The sequence below is a fragment of the Chlamydotis macqueenii genome, chromosome 1 (genome assembly GCF_036417535.1).
Source record: "Chlamydotis macqueenii isolate bChlMac1 chromosome 1, bChlMac1.mat, whole genome shotgun sequence".
Classification (NCBI taxonomy): Eukaryota; Metazoa; Chordata; class Aves; order Otidiformes; family Otididae; genus Chlamydotis; species Chlamydotis macqueenii.
The window spans coordinates 57,855,815-57,882,298 of record NC_141556.1 but is presented as its reverse complement, the minus strand read 5'-3'; the positions used below and the strand labels follow the sequence as shown (position 1 = coordinate 57,882,298).

General features: G+C 46.6%; 1 protein-coding gene across 7 annotated transcripts in view; it reads right to left on the bottom strand.

Annotated features, from left to right (window-relative positions):
* Positions 1-26,484, bottom strand: part of RBFOX2 (RNA binding fox-1 homolog 2) — a 168,682-nt gene that overhangs the window by 57,698 nt on the left and 84,500 nt on the right. Inside the window, exon 1 of one of the 7 annotated variants that reach the window (XM_086753665.1) lies at positions 25,101-25,327. The exons of the other annotated variants lie outside the window; for them this stretch is intronic. Within the exon in view, the coding sequence (XP_086609791.1) occupies positions 25,101-25,127 (27 nt within the window). The 5' untranslated portion in view covers positions 25,128-25,327. Of the gene's footprint in view, positions 1-25,100; positions 25,328-26,484 lie in introns of those variants that run through there. 7 annotated transcript variants of the gene reach the window in all.

Sequence of the window (26,484 nt, the reverse complement as noted above, 5' to 3'; positions counted from 1 at the left end):
TGACATTAGTCTATCTGCTCTCCCTCCCCTGAGGGCCACGTGGCCAGGCACTCCCGCAGCCGGGGAGAAGGAGAGGGAAGGGCATTCAATACCACTTAGCGGAGCTGAGCCGCAGCCTTGGCCCGTGCCGAACAACGCACGGTTTCATTAACCAAAGCCCAGCCGCCGCAAAGCCTTGCTGCCTGCAGAAACACAAAACTCCGCAGCCTTATCTGAGAGGAAAGAAAAAAAAAAAAAAAAATTATTCAGGCAAGCGTTGAAGCCACGACCAGCGCTCAGTTCCTTGCACACTCCCTCGAGCAGTTGCAGCCCTGTGTCGCGTGCTAGCAGCTCTGCGGAGGTTTTTCACACACCAAGCACATTTTCTGAAAGCAGGACAGGGTGGCTTTCTTCCCCTCCCAAAAGGAGGGCAGCTCCATCAGCCTTCCACTTTTACTCACTCCTTTGCAGTTCTCAGCTTCAAAGCGAGGAGCTTCTGACTCAATCCGAACCACCACCGAGATCTGCAGGGCGAGCTGGACAAACGCGAGGGAGGAGAGGCTGAAGGACGGGTATCCCACTGCAGACCAGGCGTCAGCAACCCCGTCGCTCACCCACTCAGAGTACTTGTCATGACAGCTCCACTCCATCCACAGACTGCCATCTCCTTTTCAAGCTCTTTTGCTTACAAGATTTCATTATAGCAAATTATCCGTGCGCTTCCATACAGCCCATGTTGTCTGCCCATTTCTTGTGTTTAAAATAGGAGCTAAGTATGAAACTGATTTCTTCTTCTTCTTTTAAGATTTCAAAAATTGGTAGGGTAACTCCAGGAAAGATGCAGTAGCAGCAACTATTTCCAATTTTCTTAGAACAAACTAGATTTACGAGCCGGTAGTACCCCAGATAGGAGGAAGAGAATGCTAATTAGTCACAAACAAAACCTATTCTGCCATCTTCTGTCTTCTCAACAGCACAGGGCTGCTCCCCAAAGGACATACTCCACAGACTCACTCTTAGACTACTTAGAATGCCAGCCCATAAACCTTACATAATCTTATTTTCAACATTTTTACTCCTCAGTTAATACCGTTCCTTCTAGTTGAAATGCATTTCAACCTTTAAAATATTTTCTCTCCTTTCTTCAATTATCTACAGATGTTTGAAGGATGAAAAATGCTTGCTCTCTCCTCTATTGCGTGTGATGTTTTGATAATACATATTTATTTTGAGCTTAATCACACTTCGCAAGCTAAAATATCCTGGTAACTTTATTTATTACTTCTCTCTGACCTTCCAAAGATTTTTCAAATAAGGGATTTCTGGTGCAGAATGAAATGTTTTTAACATCATTGTCACTTTCTCTCCCCCTCTACCCCTAATCACACTAAGATGCAAAAATTCTCTTTCATTACAAATGTATCCTGAAAGTCGCAGGTTATCTGCAGATCTATCACCATTATGCTTGTCCAGGTTTCATCATCCCACAGAGTATCTGTATCTCAAATTATTTTTCCCTTGATATGATTATGTACACATTTCCCGTCTGATTTTTTGTTTGTAATTTTAATTTCCTTTGAATCTTTAGAATTACTCTTCTTCTATTTCCACTAGTGTCTATAGAAAAGGACTCCTGATGAGATCTCTGCAGGTTTCACGGCATACTGATATTCTCCAAGCACAAAGGAGATTCTACCTCTTCTGTTATTCTACCAAATTTCAACATTTACACAACACTTCATATTGTCAAGAACTAACACACACTAAAAAAAAAAAAAAATCCCATTTATCTTCAAAGATAAAGCCTGAACTCCTTTCCCTACTTGTAACTCACCAGGAAAATCCTGCAGTCAGAGACATTGCTTTTCCCACTTCTCAGGAGGTACAAAGCACATGGAGAAACCCCCAGACTTCCTGGTGAAGGCACTTACGTAGGAGGAGAGGCTCAACTGGAAGTATTTTGCCTACCCAATCTTGACAACATACCTCACTGTATTGCCAGTCTTGCCTGTTTTAGCTCATGGAATTCCCTTAAATTTTGACTCAAACGCAAGGACAGACTGAGATGGATACACTGAAGGGCAGACACCATCCCCGAAGAGATGCAAGGGTGCTGTCACAGGACTAGGAAAGCCCAGCTGCAGCTCCCCACAAAAACTCTTGCCATCTTCAACTTGTGTGATGGCATGAAACAAATCTAACTAATGCTCAGAGCAGACATCTCTCTCAGCCACAATGCAGGGTGGCTAGCAGTCTCCAGGAGGGGAGTTTGAAGGACACTTGTCTGCAGGAATAATTTCAGCAGTTCCAGGTTAACTGATTCCCTCCATGAGTTTGTGCTGCCATGCACCCACCAGGCTAGCTGCCACCCCATGCTCACCAAACTGGAAAAGGCTGTTCAGTGCAAATGGAGCTCAGTATAATCAACATACGGTCCTTAAAAAAAGGAAGACAAGGAAGACACTTCAGTACAATATATAGTAACCTATAGTTCAAATAAAATCAGCAATTCCTATGTTTTCTACTCATTCTGTTGCCCTGCTCCCACAAAAATCACTCATCCGCATCAGGCAGGAATTCAAAGCAGCTCCCCTCTTGCAAAATATTGACATCTTATTCATCAGCACTGAAGCTCTCAGGGCACAAGAGGGATACCCACCTGGGCTCCCCTTTCAGGCCCCTGTTCTCAGCCCTACAAAGGTCCAGCCACGTCCTCGCAGGTGCCAACTTCCTTCCTTAGGTCAGGGTTTTGCCCACGCAGCTCAGTCCAAACTCATCCCACATTTTGTTTAAAAACCAAATGAACTAAGCCAGTGAAAAAATCATAGAATCATAGAATGGTTAGGGTTGGAAGGGACCTTCAAAGGTCATCTAGTCCAACCCCCCTGCAAGGAGCAGGGACATCCCTGACTAGGTCAGGTTGCTCAGAGCCTCATCCAGCCTGGCCTTGAACGTTTCCAGAGATGGGGCCTCCACCACCTTTCTGGGCAACCTGTTCCAGTGTTCTATAACTCGCATCGTAAAAAATTTTTTCCTAATTTCTAATCTAAATCTACCCCCCTCTATTTTAAAACCATTTAAATCCCTAATGGGGACAAATTTCTAAGAGTTTACACCGCTTTAACTTAATTAACAAACTTTGTAGCTCCAAGCTAAGCGGAGGAAGATTAAGTAATCGCACGTAGCCGTACCTTGCAGTAGGGTGGGAGCTGGGGACGACATTTCAACAAGGAGCAACACGGTTCAAGCAAATGCGACATTGGATGAATTCTTTCAGCAGACAGCAGGTGGTGATCCAAGATCACGGCACTGGAATGCCAAAAGCGAACACCAGAAACGCACACAAAGGCCTCCTACTTCCATAAAACTGTCAGTCTATTTTGTGAAGGGCTGGTTTTGTTTTGCTCGTTAGAGAAACGGGTGTAATTATAGGGATATGAAAGGGGCCTTACAGCAATGCAGCTCCAGATCCCTTCTGTATTGGTATGCCATAATATGCATAGATATTAAAGCATAACCAACCAAATAAAAATTATAATCCTACTAAAGCTAAACAGGTACAATTTCTGTATAGACATTTCCACACAAACCGCCACAAGGTAAAAAGTCTGTGCTGTCCAAAACCCTACCGCGAGTCATAAGGACCAGAGAAAGGTGCAGAGAAACACTACAGCATATAAACATCAAATAATCTCTTAAATACGCCTTTCAACTCTGGTAACCCCCAAATCGTTGGGATAGATGTGAGTACATGCCTGTTAGCGGCATGGGGTTTCTAATAGGCATGCCTTTGCTGAACTCATTCTGTGAAACCTTGAAGCCACTGACTTGCAGCTAACGGACGGCAATTAACCTGTCTGTGAAGACCAGCCTGTTCCGGGCTACGACTGTTTGCTCTCTGCACTAACCTAATCCCTTTCGTAAACAGCAAAAACGTTTGTAGCTCGATTCTGAAGAGCCTGGCGCAACCATTCAACCTGGAGCTGCTGCCCGCCCTCAGCTCTCCACATGAAAGGGATCCTTGTGAGCAAGGGGGACGCGGGGACTGCACCGTCCCTCCTCCAACGCAGGTCACAGCCTCCTGTCCGGGAGGCAAACATGACACGTGGCTCCAAGGATTGCTCCTCGGTTGTATGCAGACGAGAGAGGAAGGGCCTACCACACAGCCCTGCTGCCACAGGAGCAAAACAATAATAACAAAGAACATGGGCTGGGTTTTTTTCTCCCTTCTCATGGCTGAGCACAAGAAGTCAGGGTTGCTGGAGCAGACTCTATCTTCCCAGTCCCTTCCCAACACAGCCTCCCCTCCCAGAAGCCCCGGTTGCTTCGCTCCGGTTGCAGCTCCAGCAGGGCTCCGGCCGGAGCTGCTGCCGTCCCACCTCCAGCTCTGTGCTCCTGTCCTCGCTCCCCTGTCAGCCGCGGCGCTCTGTCTGCCCTCTGCTGAGTCGTTTCAGCACATATCCCAGGAAAAAAATACGACTCGTTTTTTATTGTCAGGTTAGTTTTGTTCCCAGTTGAGAGTGCTGAAATGGCTTGGCAATGAGTTGGAGGAGAATCGGAGCCAGAAAGGAGAGGGAGTGAAGAAGCCGGGGACGGAAGAGCCATGGGCACCAGCACTTCGATGAGCTCAGGCTGCCGGGGAGCCACAGTCTCCGGCATGCATTAACCCTCTCCCCAGGCAGTCCCAGAATTCACCCCCTGAGGATAACAAACGTACCAGCAAGCAATTTCTTCGCAAATGGGAGTGGATACAAAGCAGCGTGAGGGACGCTGCAAGACCTGCCAGTAACTCCAGCATTATCCCTTCCAGAAAACCACAGGCTGGGGCGTTACACCAGAGAGAAACCCCAACCTGCACTGGTAGCTCTCGGGGCACATGGAAACTAAACCTCGATTTCCAAAATTGTGCTTTTGCTCTTTAGGGTCACACTCTCAAACACAAGCCAAAGTGATGTACAGGATGGTGAAGTGATGGCTCTCCAACTCCCCAGTCATGCCAAAATAGTGACTTGACCATGCGAACCCTGCACGTGCCCACCAACATCATACAAGCTCTTTACCCCAAAATGCAGTACTAACACTTACTACATCATGGTCATTTCATTACTAATTAGTTTCTGAACGGGAAGAGGTGGTAAAAAGCCTATTGAAAGGAAGTTTGGATATGAAAAGCATATACAAAGGATATAGTCATCTTCTCCTTCTCCATCTCTGTACAAATCTTTTCCAGCATTCAGAGGGGTGCGTGACCCTAACCTGACACCCACGGTCCGTACTACAAAGGCATTTCTGTTACTCCAGAGAGGGAGACTGGCGGGTCTGTCTGTCTGGCGACCCAGACTGATAAAATCAACCCACTTTTTCTTGATGTGGGTTGATCATAAAACACCTTGAAGAGGATCACAATAATAAGGGGGTTTGTATTTCATGTGCACATCTGCAGCTTGATCTTCATTTGATGTATGATATACTGAGGTAACAGAAAAGGATGCTGGATCTTGATTCTACTGCCATGGGCACAAGGGCAATTCCTCCTGAATCCTCCAAAAAGCAGCACTCTACCTATAGGTAGTTTTGCAAACATTTGGTGGAGTTTTATGTTAGTTTTGTTGAAATGTAGAGAAGTTTATATGTAAGCATTCTTTCAATTTAGATTGGATGCAGTCATTTTAGGAAATGTTTTTTATATTGGGTTAAATAAGCTTAATTAAGCTAATCTTCCACCAGAACAGAGAAAGAAAGAAAGCAAGAAAGAAAAAAGGGGAAAAAAAAAAGAAAAAAAAAAAGCCTGCATTCAAGCTCACACCTAGCTAACCTTTTAAAGGCACGTTTTCTTCAACTTCCTGGTGCAAGCTTGCACTAGATTATCTAATCTTGCCCTTCCTTCTCCTAGATATGTAAAGCAAGGAAAGAACATGTTATCTTCCAATACGCACTCTATCATTCCAGGCCACCAAAAACTGTCCTGTAAAATAAAACAGCTGGCCTTTCTTTTTGTCTTTTTAAAATGCATTTAAGAACTTTACAGAGAAGAAATTCAAGCTCCTCTTTCGTAGGAAAGGATGAAAGAAAACTATAGTCTTATCTTACTGTTATACACAGGAAGCACTCACTCATCCCCATGCTGTCATTTCCAGTAATGGTCAACTTTTGCTCTATCCCAGTGCACAGGGATAGAGGCTTTTGGTGCTGAATACGTACACGCTTAATTAAGAAGCTCCTGGGTAACCTGTGAAGAAGCTTCCTGTTGAATATAGGCAAAGCCTTAGAGTTACACAACATTAATAAGGCCCAGAGCCACGTCTACTTACCAGCCTGACACATACCTTCCAGATTTTTTAGAAAAGCACTGATTTTCTGCTCCTGAAATCTACATGACTCCTCGTTCAAAAAAAAAAAAAAAAAAAAAGTTAAATGTTACTGGCACAAACGCGTCCCAACAAATGCTTTCAATCAATTCACGCTCTCTGGGGCTGATTAGAGAGAATTGTGCTTCAAGAGACGACATCAAGGTCTCAACATCTGTTTCCATTCCATATTAGGAATGAAACTACCTCTGATAATTATTGGGGAGAAGGGAGTGGGGGTGTAGAACAAAGGAAAAAGTCACCAGGACAGATATGTCCTCAGCAGCAAAGCCAGTGAGTAAGAGAAAGGCTCAGGCTCCATTTTTTTTGTTCCAGATGGGTCCTTTAGCACCTACCCTGGCTATGTTCTTCCCACCTCTGTAACATTCCAAGTGGATATTTTCCACTTACATTCATAGTCAAACATTCTTGGGGAAAAAAAAATTCCATAAGACGACTAGCTTTCAACAAATCAGTATGAAAATACAGCCTCAAAATATTAATCTAGTCATACGTTAGTCCAGTGGGCACCCAGAGCAGCAGAAGCATCTCCCACACTACTGAGGTTACTTTACTGTTGGTTAAAGAGGGTTAAGTTTCATCTTATGATGAATCATAGCTAAGAGTGTGCTGCAGATGTGTCACGAATGTTTAATCCAAGCTAACCGCGATTAGTTTTTCAGCGGATTAGCAAACCAATCACACTCACAGTTGCATGATTGTGGATCCTCATGCAGGGAGGCAGCAGGAACCAGAGGCCAGTGGTGGGGAAGGAGCAGTAACTGCTCTTTCAGGAGTGGTCCACACTTACATCAGGGTACCTGGGCACTCACATACACAACTAAAAATGGCACAGAGGACCTGCCTGTATTGTTTTTCTGCCTTACTCCTGACCGCTATACCACGGTTCCCGGTGCTGCTCAGTAAAAAAGGGCTGCAGAATATGGAAATACAACAGGGAAGAAAATGCCACCTGGTCCCATGGCAACTCTTGACCAGGCTGTCAGGGTAGTGCCACAGCTACTGTCACCTCAGCTAATTCTGCAATCAGATTGCTTACTTCAGATGGCTTTGTTTCAAGAAAAACTGTAGCTCTCCAGGTGACATCATATTCTAAAAACCAGTATCTGCTTCTCCAACCCCAATCAGGTACCTGAGCCAGACTGATAAGCGATTTTTCATCCTGCAGCCCTGCTCTGCGAATGGACTATCGCCCTGTATCTGCAAGCACATCACCAAATCTCAGCGAGTGTGGAGAGTTATTCCTGCAACCTCAAGAATTCAAACTGCTTTCCTGAATGTTTAAATCCTCATGAAGCTCATTCAGCCCCTTAGAAAGATCTGTATCTACTTTAGTCAGAGGAATTTTTCAAAGCCCTCGCTATGTGACACAGCTATCTGTAACAGACTCTTCCAGATCTCTCTCTATATCCAGCACTCTTCTAGGACGGATTTTGAAGAATGCTTTTGGCATTAGGCTTCCCTGTCTCCTCCTCTCCTGTGAGGGGAATAAGCAAGAGATGGTACAGAGTTGTGCAGAGGTGCTGCTTGGAGCTGACTTGGCTCCTGGAAGACAAACAAACCTCAAAGCCTCAACAGGCAGCTTCATTTATACAGCACTTACATGGGCCCCTTCAATTCTCCTGATTACAGTGGCCAGCAGGAAAGTCCTCCTCCCTGCCTCCACTAATTCCAGAACCTCTCAGGGAAAAAGCAGCCCTGCATCCCCTGCCAGTGCAGGAGGAAGAAGGGAGAAAGCGCTGGTAAGGGGAGAGCACATCTGGAATCAATTGCAGAACGCTGAATGCCTCAGAAAGAACTGCAGAGCTGGCAGAAACCGTAACGAGGAGCCACGCGTTCAGACGTGACTGTGGAGCAAAGGTGGGGGACGAGACATATACAGCATACTTAAACACAAAACCAGAGCTCCTCCTGAGGCTCTTTTTTTTTTTTAAATGCAAGCAGCTAAACTGCTTAGGGACATTTTTGCTGCCGCTAGCCTATCGTGGGTAGGGTCAGAATTCAGTACAGAAGATAAGGGACGAGATGCACGCAGCCCCAGCCGAGGTAAACGGGACTCATCCGTGACTCAAGTGTCAGGACTCAGTAACACAGCAACGATATTCCATCAAGAGGCTCTCAGGGTGCAAGGAGGAGGAAATCTGTGACTGACTTGGCACACACTTGAGAACAGAAATTTGATGGTTTAAAAACGCAGATGTCTTCCCACAGTTACTTTCCATTCCAGCAATGCATTCTCCTATCTCCTGACACTCATTTGTTCCAAAAGGAGTTTTCCATTTTCAAGGAAGCCTCCACTGTGTGTCCTGGAAAGCTGAGTTTCTGGAAAGGAGCAGAGGGTGATGGGGAAGCAACTCACTAGTGCAGCAGCCTGGTACAAAGAGTGACTACAGTTGTCTGGATATATTACCAACAAGTAGGATGTGGGAAGAATTGCTGCTTTGGTATGTGGCCTCAGCCAGATGAAAAGTAAGACACGTGCTTCCACATACTAATTTTAAAAAGCAAATAAAAAAAACTCATGAGGGAATACGAAAGAGCCGCAAAAATAACCACAACATTAGAAAAAGCCACATGGCTATACAGTGAAAAACTTGAAAAGCCCAACCCATTTTTCTTATAATTAAAAAAAATAATAAAGTAAGTGGCAACTGATTACTTTGTGAAAGTATATTAATGGGGGGAGGAGGCACTAATAATATTTAATCTAATGAACAAAGGCATCAAGAAAACCAATAGCCAGAAGCTAAGTCAGATAAATTCTGCTCTGGTAAAAGACACCATTTTATTTTGTTTACTGATTTCTAAATGACAGTCATTAAGTCCGCTGGTGAGAAGGACCGAGTCCTTTCCATCTCTTCATGCCTTCGTGCGGGAAACATTACACCACTTAAAACAGAGGTACTTGAGTGAGACACAATGGCCTACAATGCACATACGGCCAGAAGAGATGATCTAAAGCTAGATCCATAGAACAATATTCTGGACAGTTAAGAGCTGGTGGAAGTCGAGGCACACAAATTAAAGCAGATTAAACAGCAGACACATTTATAAGTAAAATGACTTCACCTTACAAAAAGGAACAAGCTATTGAGAAGTACAGGTGCAGTTTCGTGTACCACCTAAAATGATAAACTACCAAACGGCCTCAGAAGCAGTGGCTCTGCTTCCCTCCCCAGCTGTTGTGAGATCTAGTCATGCCACAGCCATAGCCAGAAAATTAATCCAAACAATAGTGCTCTGTTTGGTCATAAACTGAACTGTCTCGCTTTATATCTGCCTAAGCACGATGCCCAAAGCAGTGAGGAGGCTGAACATATGGCCAGGGCATGGAGACGAAGGGGACTATTCTTCTCACAGCAGCCCACAGTTACGCTACGTTAAGCGCAATTGGAAAATGCACCTAAAAGCTGCTTCATCCCAGGACAAGAGGTTACGTGGATGTTCAGCATGTATTGCTACTACCTGCTTCACTTACGCTTACCTTTTAGAGTAAGGTATGTAGAGAGTATAAAGGTGGTTTATACACAGTGAATTTGTCAAATATCTCAGGAAAGATTTCCCCTTTGTTATAAAATCCTTTTAAAGCCTCTTCCCCCAGGCCTTCCACCTAATATATGTTTACCAAATTCCTGCTGTAACCACGAACCAGCATAGACTTTTCCCCTACACAGGCCACCTGCACGGCTCAAAGGTGAAGCTCGAGGTCAGTAGCATATCTGACCACCTTTCAGATGGCTCCTCCTGGGCTGGGTGTCGTCAGCTCAGCTCCCGTTGCCCCCATGCTCAGCATTGTCTTTGGATGCATGCTGCTCTCCCTTGTCACCACCGCATCAGTGTCTTGGTCACATAAAACATGTGTGGCTTTAACAATGGCGATATACCAAATATTCATATTAAACTATTGTGTATTGCTGGTAGCCCCCCTTTTAAATTGCTCTATTTTATTGAAACTAAATCGATAAACCTTAAAAGCTAAATTGATATAAGAGCATCTCATTTTGGTGGCATGCCTGTCAGCATCTGCACCTCCATTAATAAGTTACTGCCTGAGTTCCCGTGAAATTTATCTCTCTCTAATTCCCAGCAGAACTCCACCTTCCACAGCAAAGTGCATTGAAGGTCCTGTCCTTCCCCCCTCCCGCCCCCTGCACCCCCCCCCCCCCCGCCCCGTTTGTCTGCTCACACCTAAAGAAAGACAAGAGAACAGGCTACACACAACTTAAACCCTTTCAGCCAGTCGGTCTCCCCTTCTGTACATCCCCTTTCACGCATACAGTGTCAGGCTAAACAAAGCCGCTCGCTCCAGGATACAGGCCTGGAAAAAAACCATTAGCATCTGGCAACCAAGAGCAGCACCCCGGCATACGAGCCTGAGAGCAAACACAAGTCTCTGGCACGAAGAGGAAACACTGAGACGTACGCCTGACTGCTCCTGTCAATCTTGCAGTGGGGGAATGCCCGAATTTTTTTTTTAAATATATTTTTATCATATTACTGAAAGGAAATGCCAGGGACTGCTGCAGCCCCTGTCCCTTGAGGCTCTGCTGCTGCCATCAGGCTGCGCTGCCTTTGCAGCGATGAATATTTAAACAGGGCAATAAATATTTCAGAGCACATTCATCCTGATGAGAAGTCTACTAGAATAAGAGAGACGAGACAACTGCGCAGGGCCGGGGCCGCTCCCTGTTCTGCCCCTCCGGCTCCCACACCGCCTGCCCTCCCTTGGCCCTCCTTCCCTCCAGCCCTCAAGAGGCACCTGAGAGCCTCAAAAATTCATGAGTACAGCTCCGGTTACTTTCCAAACAAGCAAAAAAACACTGTGAAAAAGTAAAAAGGTGCTCTGCCTTCCAGAAAGGTACAGAACACAGCTATCGCATGCTTTGCTTTCACCTCTTCTGGGGCTTCTGGCCTTGGGATGCGGCGCTGACACTCAGGGAGAAAATAATTTCCTTTAAGACCCCACAGGGTCTTAAACCTTTCAATATCACACCTTGGAAGAGCAGAAAACCAAGACCACCAAACACAAAAGCTTGAAGAGAAAGCATGGAAGCCTCTCTCTTCTCCCCACAACTCCCTTCCTTAATTTTAGCGGTGCATTTACCCGGGCATTTCTTGGTTGCTAGCAGCTCCATTGGGCTCTGTGTGGGATGCTAACAGATGTACGAAACTTGGCCATCACTGGCACAAATAAAATTGGCTAGAAAACAGGTTTAGAACACAACAGAAAATGCATTCATTTAGTCAGCTGTCATCTGCATGTCGTTCATGTACTGAGGGCTATTTTGACTTCCATAATGCTGAAAGCTTGGGTTTCTAACTAGGACCTCAGCTATGCTTTTACTTATAAAGAAAGTTGGGTTTTTTTAAAGACAATTTCAGAGTGTAACTAAAATCTTGCAGTAAATTTTGAAGGAAATCAAAATCACATACAAGACACTTATTCAGGATCAAATTTATAGGGCCATAAAACCCATGGCCATGCTCAAAAATGGACTTTCACTGTGTATCTCACTAGATTCAAAACACATAAGGTATCTGCTGGCCACACAACACACGGAGAAGCCTTTAGAAAACACCTAAGTCTATTTTGAGTGAAGGTAAGTCAAAAAGACACCCTCTCAGAAAGGGCAGCCAGCAACCGAAGTGTTATCCTAAGTGAGAGGCATAAGCTAGCCTGCCCTCACTGAGCTGCACCAGGGCTTCTCCTTTCCAAGTAAAGGGTGTAATTAACGGTACACAAAAAGAGTGGCATCTCTGCCTTTCCTGATGCCCACGTTTTAAAAGATGACGGTAACTAAATCACAATCTCCAAGTGTCACATGCTCTCAAAGACGCCTCTCAGACGGCGCAAGGACAAGCGCTCCTCTTACCTGGATCCTGGCCCAGCTTAAGGTACAAACTGGGCACCAAATGGTTCATCCATTATGACTTGGGCACAGCAGGGCACGTGACAATTCGGCAAGGTCTGCAGATGCACAGTCTTGGATTAAACCACTGAATTCCCCTGCAGTCTCATTTCAGCTGCTTTTAGACTTTTGAAGGGGAACAGTCGGGCCTCTGCTGTGTGCAGAAAGGGTCCTGCAGCACATCAAGAGTGACCTTCCTACTGCAAGCCAGAGCTCCTGCTATTTCCATGGTCCTCACGGTCAAGGGAAGAGACCAAGGCAGCATCCGAGCACTACAGAGCTGGCTCAGGATGGCCACTTTCCTATTAATGAAATTCTCTCTCATCTCCTTGCTGTATGGCACGAACTGGATTCGAACAGCAAAACCTCTCTCCAAATAGCATTTCAAGTCCTCTGTCCCTTCTGACCAAAGGCTTCTGGAAAAGCAGGAGCAGCAGGCCTCTTTCAAGACTGGCCATCAGCCGCGACACTAAAAAGATGCTGTTTATACTAAAAATATAAAATAGCAATCACAGCAGTGCAGTTCAGAGAGTGACCACAATCCTGCTCCTTTGCCAGCAGCGAGTCCTGGGATCTTACATCCCTGCTCCTAACCACCACCCCAATTATTGTCCTTCATATATCACTAAAACAAAAGGATCAAGCCAGACGTCAGACCCAGCCTGGCCCAAAAAGCACCTTGTCCTTTCCTATCCTATTATCAGACCTCCAACACAGAGGAAGTAAAATATCCTGGAAGATGAGCAATTACCTCACCAAGTAATTTAGAGCAGGAGTCACCATTTTGCGGCAGACATCAAAACAATGAGTGCTCCTCTGCTGACTGTGCAGCTCCGTGTTATTCCCATGATGGGCTGCATACGCAGCAGCACACTAACATGGAAAAAAAACGGCATCTGATCCCAGGCAAGAATGAAAAGATAATGTTTGCTACAATCCAGAAAGTGTTAGGAGGAAAAACAACATTTAATCGTGTGGCTCCTGAGGACCTCTCATGACTCAGAAAATAAATGCAAACAGATGAAAAAGTTAATTTGGATCATATCAGCCCCACTGGCATGCAAAGGGCAGAGCAGGCACCCTGGGGAGAGGGAGGGAAAGATTTGCCATAGATCAGGTTACTGTCACTGACAGCTGACCTAAAACACCTCAAGATTTCAGCAGACTCTGCCAGTTCTTCTAATTTTCAAAGGTGCAACTACCTCCTATAAGAGAGATGTGCGAAATGCGTAACAGGGACAGGGAGGAAAGAGATCCTGCAGCACGAACGTGTAAGCTGCCAAGATTATAACATTCTCACTGCTTTAGAAGGAGCACCGTTAACTGTAAACAAGAAAGTAGAAGTGAATTGCTCCTTTGAAGATGTAAAAGTTTTGATCTGAAGTAATGAGGACATAAGGAACTGGAATCGTTTCTCATCAGACTGAAGCTGCTGCGTGCAGCAGACAGTTGCTCCGTCCTACAAACATGTTCCTTCAAAACAGATGTCCCTGCGACCCAACACACTCTCAGCTCGGGAAGCTGGAGATCCAGCTTGCTGGATGGGCTCCACGCAATCATCCCGCAGATGGGACAGCATAGCCCACAGGCATACTTCATCACTGTCAAACCTGACAAATGTTCTTCAGCACAATCCCTCAGTGCTTGGCTTCACCTTTATCTCATTTGAAGGGATCTGAGCTGCCCTGATCTGCTGGAAGCAAAGGATTGGGAACACTGAGAACTTACAGGACCAGCCAGGTGCCGAATGCAAGAACAAACCAGTGAGTGGTCTGCAACCTGTTTTTCTGCTCTGGGTGATCCTTTCCAACTTCACACATCCAGACTGGTAAAGCTCATCACAAACTAAGCATTATTTGTGTTCTGTTAAACTTTTAGGAAGAGTTATTAATGTTCAAAAGAGGCCAATGACAGGAGTAGTAGTAGCCCACAGCAGCCAACGTATTTACTGTTACCTGAAATCCCTTTGCTTTCTTAGGCCTTCAAAATGCACTAGAAGATTCCCAGGAAGACTGATACATAGAATCATAGAATGGTTAGGGTTGGAAGGGACCTTCAAAGGTCATCTAGTCCAACCCCCCTGCAAGGAGCAGGGACATCCCTGGCTACACCAGGTTGCTCAGAGCTCCGGCCAACCTGGCCCTGAACGTTTCCAGGGATGCAGCATCCACCACCTTTCTGGGCAACCTGTTCCAGTGTTCTGCCACCCTCATTGTGAAAATTTTTTCCTAATATCTAATCTAAATCTAGCTCCCTCTATTTTGAAACCATTACCCCTAGTCCTGTCACAACAGGCCCTACTGAAGAGTCTCTCCCCATGTTTCCTTTAGGCTCCCCTGAGGTACTGGAAGACCACTATAACTTCCTTTAAATAATTTAAAATTAAGATTATGACAGCTGAATCTATTGCTCTTAGAGCTCTCCCTAGCGCATCCAGGACATTAAGCCTTTTCAGAATCCCAGAATTCTGCACCACAGGGTACAAGGACCACTTGCATTTTACAGCTGCCGTCGATCTTTGTTCATCACGGAGTGAATGGTTTGAGCAACCGCCTCCAGCTTTGTGCTCTGCTTCTGCTGGGTACTACCAACATCACACGTCACGAACAGACTCATCGCCATGCCCTTCAGCAACAGCAGGACTAACACACCTGGCCTTACAGGGGTGGAGAGGAGCAGCTCAGGCAGGCAAAGTAAACCCCAGCAGAAAGGTGGGACGGACACAACTGAGGGCAATTCCCCAACCACTTCACAGCTGAATTGGCTACAGGAGGCCCAGCCTCACAGAAACACTCTTCTGCTAGGATCACCAGAATAGCAGCCAGGAGACTCAAAACAGCTCTGCATTTCAATTGTGTCAATCAAACATGGTTCTGTCTTGCCACCAGCTTCTTTTTGCCTAGATTTAGGCCAGACAGCATCCCAGAATAATTGTATGGCGACGCACAGAGCCTCACAGTTAACCTAGAGGCCTCCTACACTTTTGAAAGCCAATACACTCTCTGTAAACCCCCTAGAAGTATGAAATTTACCTTCCTTTATGCTCCTCCAAAACATTAAGAAATTCCTATTACTCAGCCCTAGCTATTCTTCTACTCTGTGTTACACATCACACAGCTCAGAGTTTCCTACCCACCCACTAAAAAAAAGCCACTTCGGCTTTCTGGATACTTCTGCTTTAAGCAGAGGTCTGGCTGGAAGATGTGTTCCTGTCCACAGGGCTGAGCTGCCAGGCAGGACCCTGGCCACCCATCAGGCAGGGAGGCTTGGAGCTGGCAGGCTGGAGATAGGGCAGGCACGGATCTCAACAGAGAAGTTCAAGTCCGCAGCGTCCTCCTGACATCCGTGCCACGCTTGCAGTAACTCCTGCAGCTCATTGTCAAAACCAATTAAGAGGAAACCTAACAACTAAAGAAGTCCTGAGAAATCACATTTGATCTGAAAAGGACAATAACATCACCACCTTTCTTACCTCCTCACAGCAGGGCTTGTTTCAGGAGGACCTTCATCTTGTCTACAGTCAAAGCTGCCATCGGGCTGCCCAAAGTTACAGTTTCAGACTTGATGGAAAACATGGCTCAGGGATCTTTAATATGATTTAAGCTGATTTAGATTCATCTCACTGAGTAAAACAAGGCATTTAGAAGTCTTGCTTTCTGATGGAGCATCGAGATCTCAGCAGCATTTTTTTTCTACCTTTCAGAAGTCCATGTTAACAGACAAATTCATTCTCACACCCCTTGCAGCATTTTGACCAAAAGGAGCTCTGGAGATCTAGAGTCCCTCAGAAAATTTATCTTAGGATGAAGGTCTGAAACTGGCTTTGGACGACCTAAATTCTTTCTGCCACCAAGAGGGTCAGTCCCTCCTTGACTACACCTCTTCATCAGTCACACTTAGCGTATGCTCATTCACAGTCTGTCACCCATGTCCCTGTGAAGGACACCTGGTGTCCACAGATTGGTGTCCCAAGTTCTCAACACAGCCTCCAGTCAGCACTTTCCTAATTTCTGTTTCTCACCACGCCACATTCCTTACCACAGATTGGCTCCATCACAGTCTAAAGTGACCCCAAAAAAACACCAACCACCCCTCCTCCCAAACCGAACTTATATAAGAGGGACTCCTAGAAGTACTTTTTCTCCCCTTCCCATTGCTTTGAGACAGAAGAGAGCTTCATTCTGAAACAGGGTGGAGGCACACCAGAGAATGGTTTTGCAAAGCAAATGTAACAACACTGAAGAGCTTCATCATGCACATAAAGAAAAACAACGGAAAAAGTTAAAGCAAACTAATGTGCATTAAATATTTGAACGCTGAGCAAAGCTAACATACCACAATACCTTATACTCGAACCAACAGTCAACCAATTTACTAATTCGCTAATTTCATGAAATTACCATGTTCTTCCTCCTTTACCTCCTGATGAAGGTTGGAACGATCTTTTGTAAGATAACACAGATCTGAAACTCTGCCTGTTGAAACTCTGCAATCCTTTCCTTTGCTGCCATATTTACCGCAACCACGTTTTACAAAGCAGGAAGGGACAGATATTGGAAAACAAAAGCCTTTCTTACTCCTACTCTCTAATATTTCTAAGTACTTTGCATAATTGTTCAGTTTTTATAACCTACTTTCGGATGCTGTAACAGCAAAAATAAGAAAAGCTACGAAGAACAACAAATCAAATCAAGGGTTTCACTTTTCATGAAGAGTACGTGAGACAAAGGAGGACTAGTACTATCCAAGAAATCTGAACTCCTCTCCAAGGCATTTTTAAATTGGTCGTCTTAAGTAATTTAAAGAAGGTTTTGCCATTAGGACTGGAGGGAGAGCGCAGGCTTCAGATAAGGAACCCCAGCGAGACCCAACAGGTGAATGATGGTCTATATGCTGCACAGGTCAAACTCTGATTATCTAAATCTTGGTTAATCAAAAGTAATTATCTGAAAGTCAAATATGCCCTCCAAGTCAGATAGCTCAGAGAGACCAGGGCTTATAAAGCACACAGAAATCCTAAACTCCACAGGACCACAACTGCAGAGACGATGAATTTTAAGCAGGATAACCAGGAGGTCAGTTCAGAGGGTTTTAGCCGTACTCAAGACTCCCAGCCTGAGGGCAGTCTTCAGAAGCGGCTAGAAGATTACCCTGGCAATTACTCTGACATTTTTGGTGTCTCCATGCACCCTCAGATTACAGGCTTCTTGGAGCGCAATTCCAGCTAGGTATTTAGAGACTACTCAGGGCAAAAGTCTCCATTACAGGCAGGGCTGGTAGAGCCTTGCCGACTGATATCTCCCCATTGTAAGATCCTCTTCTCAACTTTTTATAATTCTGAGAAACCATCTGAACTGAAAATTTTTTCATGCTATCTGCATTTGATTTCAGGGTTGGTAAATTTTTTTTTATTACTTCAGCTGTATCAGTCCAACCCGAGAAAGAAGTAGGGAGAATATTTTGTCTTGTTTAGGATTAAGGGTTTGGAGGGGGGAAAACCCCACCCCACACACTCTGAAAAGCCTATGAGGACTTCATATTTAACAGAAAGATTTGCATTTCAGGGATCTATATTTAGCAGGCATATTAAAAAGCCACAAAAATCAGACCAACATTATAATAAAACTATGGCAAAAACTACAGTGCTTGTCTTACATTTTATCAACTAAATCTGCTAGTAAAATCATATATGATGGTCCAAAAAGGCTAAAAACAAGAAAAAGAAAAATCCAGTACGCAAAACTTCCTGAAAAGAAAAGAACCAATCCATTCTTCATACTTAGCATAGAAAGAATAAATGGTGGCAACAAGCTTTACGTTAAGTATTAGGAAAGACTCGGCAATGCTCAGAAAGGAAAGGACTTGGATTGTCAAGGCTGGCAGTGGCATTGCAAATGTTTTTAAGGCAGGCTACTCATGATCAGGAATGGTCTAGACATAGTTTATTCTAACAGGAAATAGAGACTTTCTTGATGGTGGCTGGCAGCGTCACTTGCACCTCATTTTCTGTGATTTCATGCTCTTGTTCAGGACTCATCCACAGCTTCACAGGAGATACTAGCCATGTCACATCCAGGTCTGGAGATCAATGACAGCAGGGAGATGAACCATCTCCTGTACCTTTCTCCATCCCCTTTGTACGGATCAAGAAACACGGAGTAGCAGTTATCTACCCCAAATGCAAAAAAAAACCCAAGAAACAGATCTGGAAGTGTAGCAGAAGGAAAGTAAATTGGGACAACAAGCCTGAGCACCAACAGGACAGACAGTGACGGGAAGAAAAGGGATAGATAAGACAAATTTGACTGCAATAGGAGCAGAAACGGCAAACTAAATGAGGAACGTCAGGAGTGGGTGGAGAAGTTAAAAAAGCGTATGACGAGGCTTGTAGTGAGGACAGGGAGGAGAAGCAGCAGCAGAAAAAGAATAAGTAGGCCTAAAAATCAGATGAGAACTGAAATGATCAAGGTAAAGCAGCTCAAACAGGATGACACATAACTGGAGAGGAGTGGAGACAGGTACAGCACGGACATGGACTTGCAAGGGACAAGCTACTGACCAGAGATCATGAGGAGAAAGTGAGAGGAGGACGACCCAATCATCCATCCATGATGGATGGCAGAGGTGAGACAGGAGAGGTCACGCAGGGATGGAAGAGAGGGGGAAATGTGCCTACTAGCGTACACTCGTAAACCCTAAACCAGAGCCTAACATTGCAAAAAGTCACCATTCTTCTGCTGTCAGCAAATACACAAAACCAACTGGCAAACAAAGATCAAGCTGGCCTGCACAGAAAATAACAGCTAATTACACACTGAGCGTAAGTGGCAGAGGTCTGTGGGATGCATCAACCCTGCTACTGATGCTTGCAGAGGTCATCATGGTGCCACATATACTGGAGCTGATGGGGATGGGTGGAGGGTTGTCTGGTTTTTTTCTTTCCTTTTTAGTGGAAAAAAAAAAAAATAGCATGCAATCATGTGATTAAAGACTATCATAAATAGACACAGAAATAAAGAGAACAAATGAAGGTTTCTTTCCCAACTTAAAATATGGAAATGCCCTGGAATTGAAGTGCCTTCCCATTACCATCTTGATAACTCTCAATTCAGTTTGTGAATAATGTTGCTCAATGGACAGTTTTGAAAAGAAAAAAAAAAAAAAAACAAAACCCAAACCGATATTTTAAACAAAGCACACTCTTGAACAGGCCCAGCACTTGTCCTATTTTCTTTTATATAGGCAAAGCGCACTCTATTTTTTCAAAAAGCTTTCGGTTGAGCATTAATTGCTCTAGCTTCTGCGAACCCTACAAAACCAGCCTATGCATCTCCAGCCCTCACTGATCATAGCACAACCTCCAGCAGCCCAGCAAAATACCATCCTGCACAACACAGGATCATAAATAACTCTACAGGAGCAAATCAAAATACTTTTGGTAGGCAAGTTAACATTTCTCTACTCTGATTCCACCAAACATGTCAGATATGCAGAATACCTAACTACATCCTTTTAAACAATATTTGAGAGCAGGATAAGGCAAATTAACGAACTCCTTCCTGGTACGTAGACCTCCAAGGGATGCTTAGTGAATTCTGTGATTTTGCAGCTGGGAAACAAATAGGTTAAGGAATTCATTGCAAAAGGGCAGCTAACTGCACACATCATCTGCTGAAAATGTATCTCAAATGGGAATATCGAGCATTTTACCTGAAGCCATTAATAAGCCCAGAATCCAGCTCTACAAAATAGCAGCCCCCTCCCCCAGAGCTGCAGCCCCCTTTCGCACTGGTGTTAGAACTTTATAGTCAAGGCCGGTCAATACTAATTAAGTGCAATGGAGCCATCATGAATTAATAACCTGCAGGGAAAGACGCTGCCGGTTTTAGGGGCTTCCCTCCTTCTCAACCTTCAACTTTTAGTACTGTTCGTTACCTCTCTACAACCTTTTCACTAATCCAGATACTTCACAAATTAATAGTTCTTAAAATAACAGTGAAACGGTATGTTAAATTTACACAGCCGTGTCACCCGAGTGTCACGGCGCGTACTGTGGCAAACTCAGGCATCCTCATTTCTCAGTTCCCAGGTACCTGGGGATAGTTACCTAGTCACCTGCAGAAGAAACGCAGTAGGGAGCAGCGAGGTTATTTCTAGGACGGGGACTTAAGGAAATGGCACTGCTATATCAAGTTCCCTTTTACATCGCCGTCCAGCCTAGGCAACATTGAATGCAGCTTCTGCCATCCCAAGGCTGCTCTGCAAGCACCCACAGTGGTTCTCTTCTACTCCAAAGCATCTGAAAGTGCTCAGCAAAGGTGGTAAAGAGAAAAGGACTTTAGAAACCACTCACCAGGTTCTGACAGGCCCCACTGATTTTTAAGCCCTTAAGAATAAGCCCTTCTCAACCAGCAGTTAAATATCTAAGTATCACAACAGTTATAGACACAACCCATCAGCACACCTCAAGCAACCATGTCCTTACATCAGGGAAAGCGAGCTGCAGAACCACCTTTCAATTCCCAGGGGAGATTCTCCTGGAAAAGTGACTGGCTAGGATTCCTCCCACACAAACCTCTGCTGCTTACACGGTGTTTGCAGTGCTAAAACAAAGTCCCACGACAAACAGTAGAAGGGAAGCAAAAATGAGGGGACAGGCATATGCACAGTCAGGTACCACGTAAACAAGCACCGCTTTCCAACGGCGAAGAAATGGGAAGAGTACAAGGCCGTGGACAGAGAATAGAGAGATCTCCTTCAGACAGTTCATGCAAGTTTGCAAAAGTAACCCCAAATCGATGCGCAAAAAGCAAGAACACAAGCCTTCCACTACGCACAGAAAAAGCTTTTTTTTTTTTTTAAATTACTTCTTTTAGCAGGGAAGGGGAATCCCGCAGCATCCAGCTTGCCTGGAGGGGACCAGATCCTAAAGCGGATGTAAGAGGACGAGAGGGGAGAGGCTGTTCTGGGACTCGGTCTCTCTTGCAGACAGTTCAAACAAAGGAGGATGCTCTCCTATAATGGGATGCATTGTACATTTTTAGCTAGCACAAGGTGGCTGTGGTGACAGGGCTCCCTGTCTCCTGTCTTCCCCTCTCCCCGTCCCAAATATGCACTCCCTGCAAGATCCCAACATGAAGCACAGACAAAGATCCGTTTCACCACACCATTACTGTAACGGGAGGTAGGGAGAGATAGGGAAAGGGAATGAGGCAGAGGAACGAAAAGGAGACAGAGAGGCCTTTAATGAGTCAGCCGCTGCTCTGATTTAAATAAGATCTCCATTTAAGGAGCTCTGCATTTGTGGGGTTTTTTTAATTAAAAAAAAAAACAAAAACAATCACTGACTGAGCAAGCAACTTTTGGCTGCAGATGGGGTCTGGGAGGGAAAGGGTTATGGAAGGGGGAAGGGAAAGGGAAGAAAACCTCTGGAAAAAATGAGGCTGCTTGTTGGTTCACTTTAACAAGGACATAAATTAGTCTCAAAGCCACAAACGCCATCACCTCCCCGAGCCCTGGGCAGAGCGTAGCAAGTCAAACACGTGCCAAGATAAACGGCGCTGGCTGGAGCCTCCGAGGGGTGCTGGGGGGGACAAGAGGAGGCATGCTGGCAGGCAGGGCAGCAAAGACGCTTCAAATGGTGCCACAAAATGGAGACCGGTGATCCTACAGCTGCACAAAAGGGGGACCCCTCAGATGTTCCTGCCTACACTCTCATCAAAAGACAGGAACCGAAGACAGAAAGAGGGAAAATGGGGTGCTGCAGTTGGAAAATATCAGCTTTCCCTGGTCTGGCTTCAATTACCGTGAGCAATCCTTCCTTCTCCTCCTCTTCCCATCTTGGAAGAAGGCCCGCCAGCAGGCAGCAACCCAGGTGAAAGGCTCCATCTCCAGCAGCAGGGAGGGGAGCAGACAATGGCGGGGTGATTCATTACAAAGGCATACATACATACACGCACATACACACGCTCGCTCCAGCACTGCCGGCTGCCACATGGGCTGGCGGGACTCCTTAAGGAGGCAGCAGCTCCCTTCCCACTCTCCGAGATGCTCAACACCTTCCCCCTCTCTCCCAGCCCTGATGGGAAACAGATTCGGAGGAAAACGCCAGCAAGGCACTGGGCTGTCCAAGAAAGGGAGGGCTTTGTGCTCCATGCAAGCCAGCAACCTCACCATGCACCGCACAGAGAAAAAGCCTTTTAGCGTATCATTCCCATCCACCCAAGACTCTCTCTTTTATCTGCAATTAGCACATGATGTACTGGGTCTCATTTAACACTCATTTTCCACTGATTTAGGATTAAGGGGGATAAGACCACGGTACTTTCTGTTAATGAATCCGAGCTCTTGCTCTCATTAGCAATTTTGGTTTCCTCTTTTTCAAGCATGTTTCTACCTTCCAGCATCTCCCATTTCTTCCTATCACTGTTTCTAGTCTTCCCACCTCACACACTCCCATTTATTTTGTTTTACCAGCCCCTCATACCTATACAGAAGCCATTTTCCCAGATTTCCAAGGAAGATGGGCGAGCGACCTCCTTAAAACACAACAGAACACAGACCAGGCATGCAATGTTGTCTGGAGATGGAACCAAACAGAGCAAGAGACTGTAGCAATGCTGAATTCATTCAGCGACAATTACCAGCTGAATATACCAACAACATTTTACTTTTCATGAGACAGAGCCTTAATGAAACACGTTCACAGGCTGTGAGAAAGGCCACTCCACTGCTTCAAACGGCACTACAGAATGCAAATAATGTGACTGAGGATATTGTCCTGGATATGCCACACTCCTTTAGCCCCAGAGTCAGCCAAACCTGCAGCAAAGTACCACTAAGGACCAGCCTAGCAACCCAAACGCTCCCCCTGCAAGAAGCAGCACCATACTCCAGCTGAACTTACCTTCGCTGTCTTCCTCAACTCTGCATAAAAGGGCTATCCATCGTTCATTCAGAGACCCCAACTGAGAAACAGTCCGAGCTCTTCTCCTCTACTGGTTATTTTAACACGCATCTTCTTCAGCATCAGCATGCAAATATGCAGCGCAAATCCTGAAAACCTATCCTACATAGTGCATACTCTTAAGACAGTCATAATTCAAGGTCACCCAATACTTGATGCCTCCTCTCCCACGATAGTAAATTATCATTTGCTGTGGAAAATGGATTTCTCTGAAGTCTATTAGGATATCCAGATTTCCCTAAAGTCTATCAGGATATCCCAAATCTTTAAAGGAGTTTATCCCCTTCCTTGTTTCAGCCAGTGCTCCAGCAGAATCCCATCCTTCCCAGCTCCCCACACCTCCAAACCAACCTGCTCGTGCTTCAGGGTTCTCGGCACAAACTACACACACTCTCATATACTGGTGACCCAGGCACCTTTCTGCACCGCACAGACACAACCTATGCATGTTCACGGTTGAGCACACATTGCAATACAAGGCTGTGCAGAACAACTCTCCGAAATGTGCAGCTTAGGGGCATGCATCTCCATCTAACTGGGCACGCTCTGAGCACACAGCAATACACAAATGAACCCCGACTGCAGAGACACAGCTTTTCAGCATTATTCACTAAACTAAATATAGGTACAGAAAGCCTCGGGAGATTTCTGCAGAGCTCTTCTGCCTCAGAACAGAAAGCCTTGGTCCAGATAAAAAGGAACTGGTAACAAAAGGGACTAAATAGCAGAAAGTGAGGCTTGGGAGCCCGGGAAGATACCTAAAGAGTGGACAGAGACCTATTTTTCAGCCACTGACAACCAACACAAGATGAGAGATCGGAAGGGTCAAAGCAGGTGTCACTGCTTGCAGCAGATTCATCCTGAGCCAGGTACTCCCGAAAGCGCTGCCCCTTGCTACAGGACATGCAGGATCTCGGGAGCAGCTAACGAACGGGGGGTGCAGCCAGGGCTAAGGAAAGCCAAGAAAACAGTATACATCTAATCCAAAAACCTACAAAGCTCCACCAAAAACAAACAAACAAACAAACAAAACCCCTAGCACTTGTGAAACCCAGATTTGAAGAAAAGTTCCCTCTGAGAGTCCTTCCCTCCACCCCCGTTGGGAATATCCCCCCCAAAGGTTTCCAGCACTGCAAGGCACTGCGGGGCATTATATAATGCCTAACTCCAAAGGATTCCAGCTCCCGATGCCGCTTTTCCTCCTCCTTCTCCTCCCTTTGCCCCCTCCCTCCGGTGGCTACTTGCAGATGCCATGCCAAAACCAAAATAAAATAAAATAAAATACACAGGAACATACAGCAGCCTTACAAGGCGAGCACTGTCCGACAAAATCCCCTCGGCGAGGCAGGGGAAAGGCGATGGACCGGGCAGCCGAGTGCGCTTCCCGGGAAATGTCAGCAGCCGCTTTCCCCCCGGGAAGACACGGGCAGCCCCACGCCTACAGCTCCCTAACAAGGGCTTCCCAGCCCTCCCGGTGACCGGAGAAACGGCCAGGAAAACCTTTACCTTCGTGCGCGGCCGGGATGGGTCGTTCAAAGGCGGCTTTAGCCTAACTCGGGAGCGGGGGCACCCGTGCCCCTCACGCACCTCTTCTCTCTAGAGGGCACTGCGAGGCCGCTCTTGCCAGGGGGGACTGCAGGCACCCCTTCCCCCAGAGCGCCCAACCCGGCTCCCCGGGGCTCCCTCCCGCCCCCAGCACCGGGCGGGGGCTGCGCGGAGCCGCGGCCGCCCCCGGGGAGGAGACGGCGGGGCAGCCCCGCTACCGGTCGCTCCCCGCCGGGCCGGGCTCCCCCGCTCCCCGCCCAGACAAAGCCGGGCGGGCAGCAGCAGCCGCGGCGGCGCGGTACCGGCAGCCCGGCCCCCGCCCGCCAGCCTTACCTGAGTTACCATTTTCTTTTTCTCCATAAACCAAAATGGGGGAGCCCGGCCGCAGGGGGTGGGGGAAGGAATTTAAAAAAAAAAAAAAAAAAAGAGAAAAAAATAAAATAAATAAAGAGGAAAAAAAAATTAAAAAAAACCAGCAGCCCCGTGGAGGCGGGCGGCGGCGGGTGCCTGCGCTGCGCTGCCTCGCCGGCGCGGTGCCCCCCGAGCCCTTTTTCCTCCCTTTCTTCTCCCGTGTTCCTCCCTTTCTTACCCCTCCCCTCCCTCCCTCCCCGGCCGCCGCTCCCCCCGCCGCCCCCCCGCCTCAGCCAGATGGCTGCGGGAAGCACCGCCCCGCATGCCGAAGGTAATTAATGCCAGGCGGGACCGCCCCCGCCGCGCCCCGCCACCCCCCGCCCCGGCGAGGCGCTCCCTCTGCTCCCCCTCGGGACCCCCCCCGCCTTCCCTTCTCCGGGAACCAAGGGGCTCGGCGGAGGCCCAAAGGCGAGCTGGAACACAAAAAGCGAGGGTGGCCCCCGGGGTAGAGCTGCTCCCCGGCCCGGCAGGAGCCCAGGGCCTGCCCGGGCTGCTCCGCACCTACCATCCCCACGACGGGCCCGGGGGTCTGGCGGCCGGGCTTTCCCCCGGCCTGGACCTCACGAGTCAGGAGAGAGCATCTCCCAGGAGGAGGATGCTCGGGAGACGGCTGTCAGATTTGTACAGACCTCCCTCCTGCCACAAAGGGGGGGAACGCGTGGGTGACACGGTGCGTTGGATGAACCGGAAGCAGTAGCCGTGCCAGGATCTGCATTTCTTTCCTCACAAAAACTAGAGATCGCTGGATTCCTTCCCAGCTTGCTTTTTTTTCCTCTCTCATTTATCTTCAGTAAGCATCTGGCCCTTAACACCTGAGCACGCCACGGTTGGCAGGATTTGTTCTCCCAGCGACCCTGTAAAACAGACCGATATACTGCTACCCCATTTGGCAGACGGGATTCGAGATGCTGATTGATTTTTCCCAACGTTGCATCTACAGAAACCCACGGACAGGGCTGAGCGCAGGTCTGCCAGTCCCTCGGTTAGACAAGGGGACTGCGCCGATGCTCCAGCGCTCGTGACATGGAGATAAAACCAGCTCAGGCAAGTTGCCCCTCTGATGTCTCTCCTTGACACCTGGTACTCAAGAGACTCCCCGGGTTTTGCAGCAGAAAAGCCAAATTACAGTGCAGTAACATCCCTGTGTATTCACCTTTGCATGAATATGTCTAGTTACACTGGAAAAAAAACAAAACAAAAAAAAAACCAGCCCAAACTAAACCCACAATCACCCACAAAACCAAAACCTTAGCAGTTTTTCTTCACGGGCTTCTGCTACTGCGCTGCTCTCCAGGCAGCCCATGCC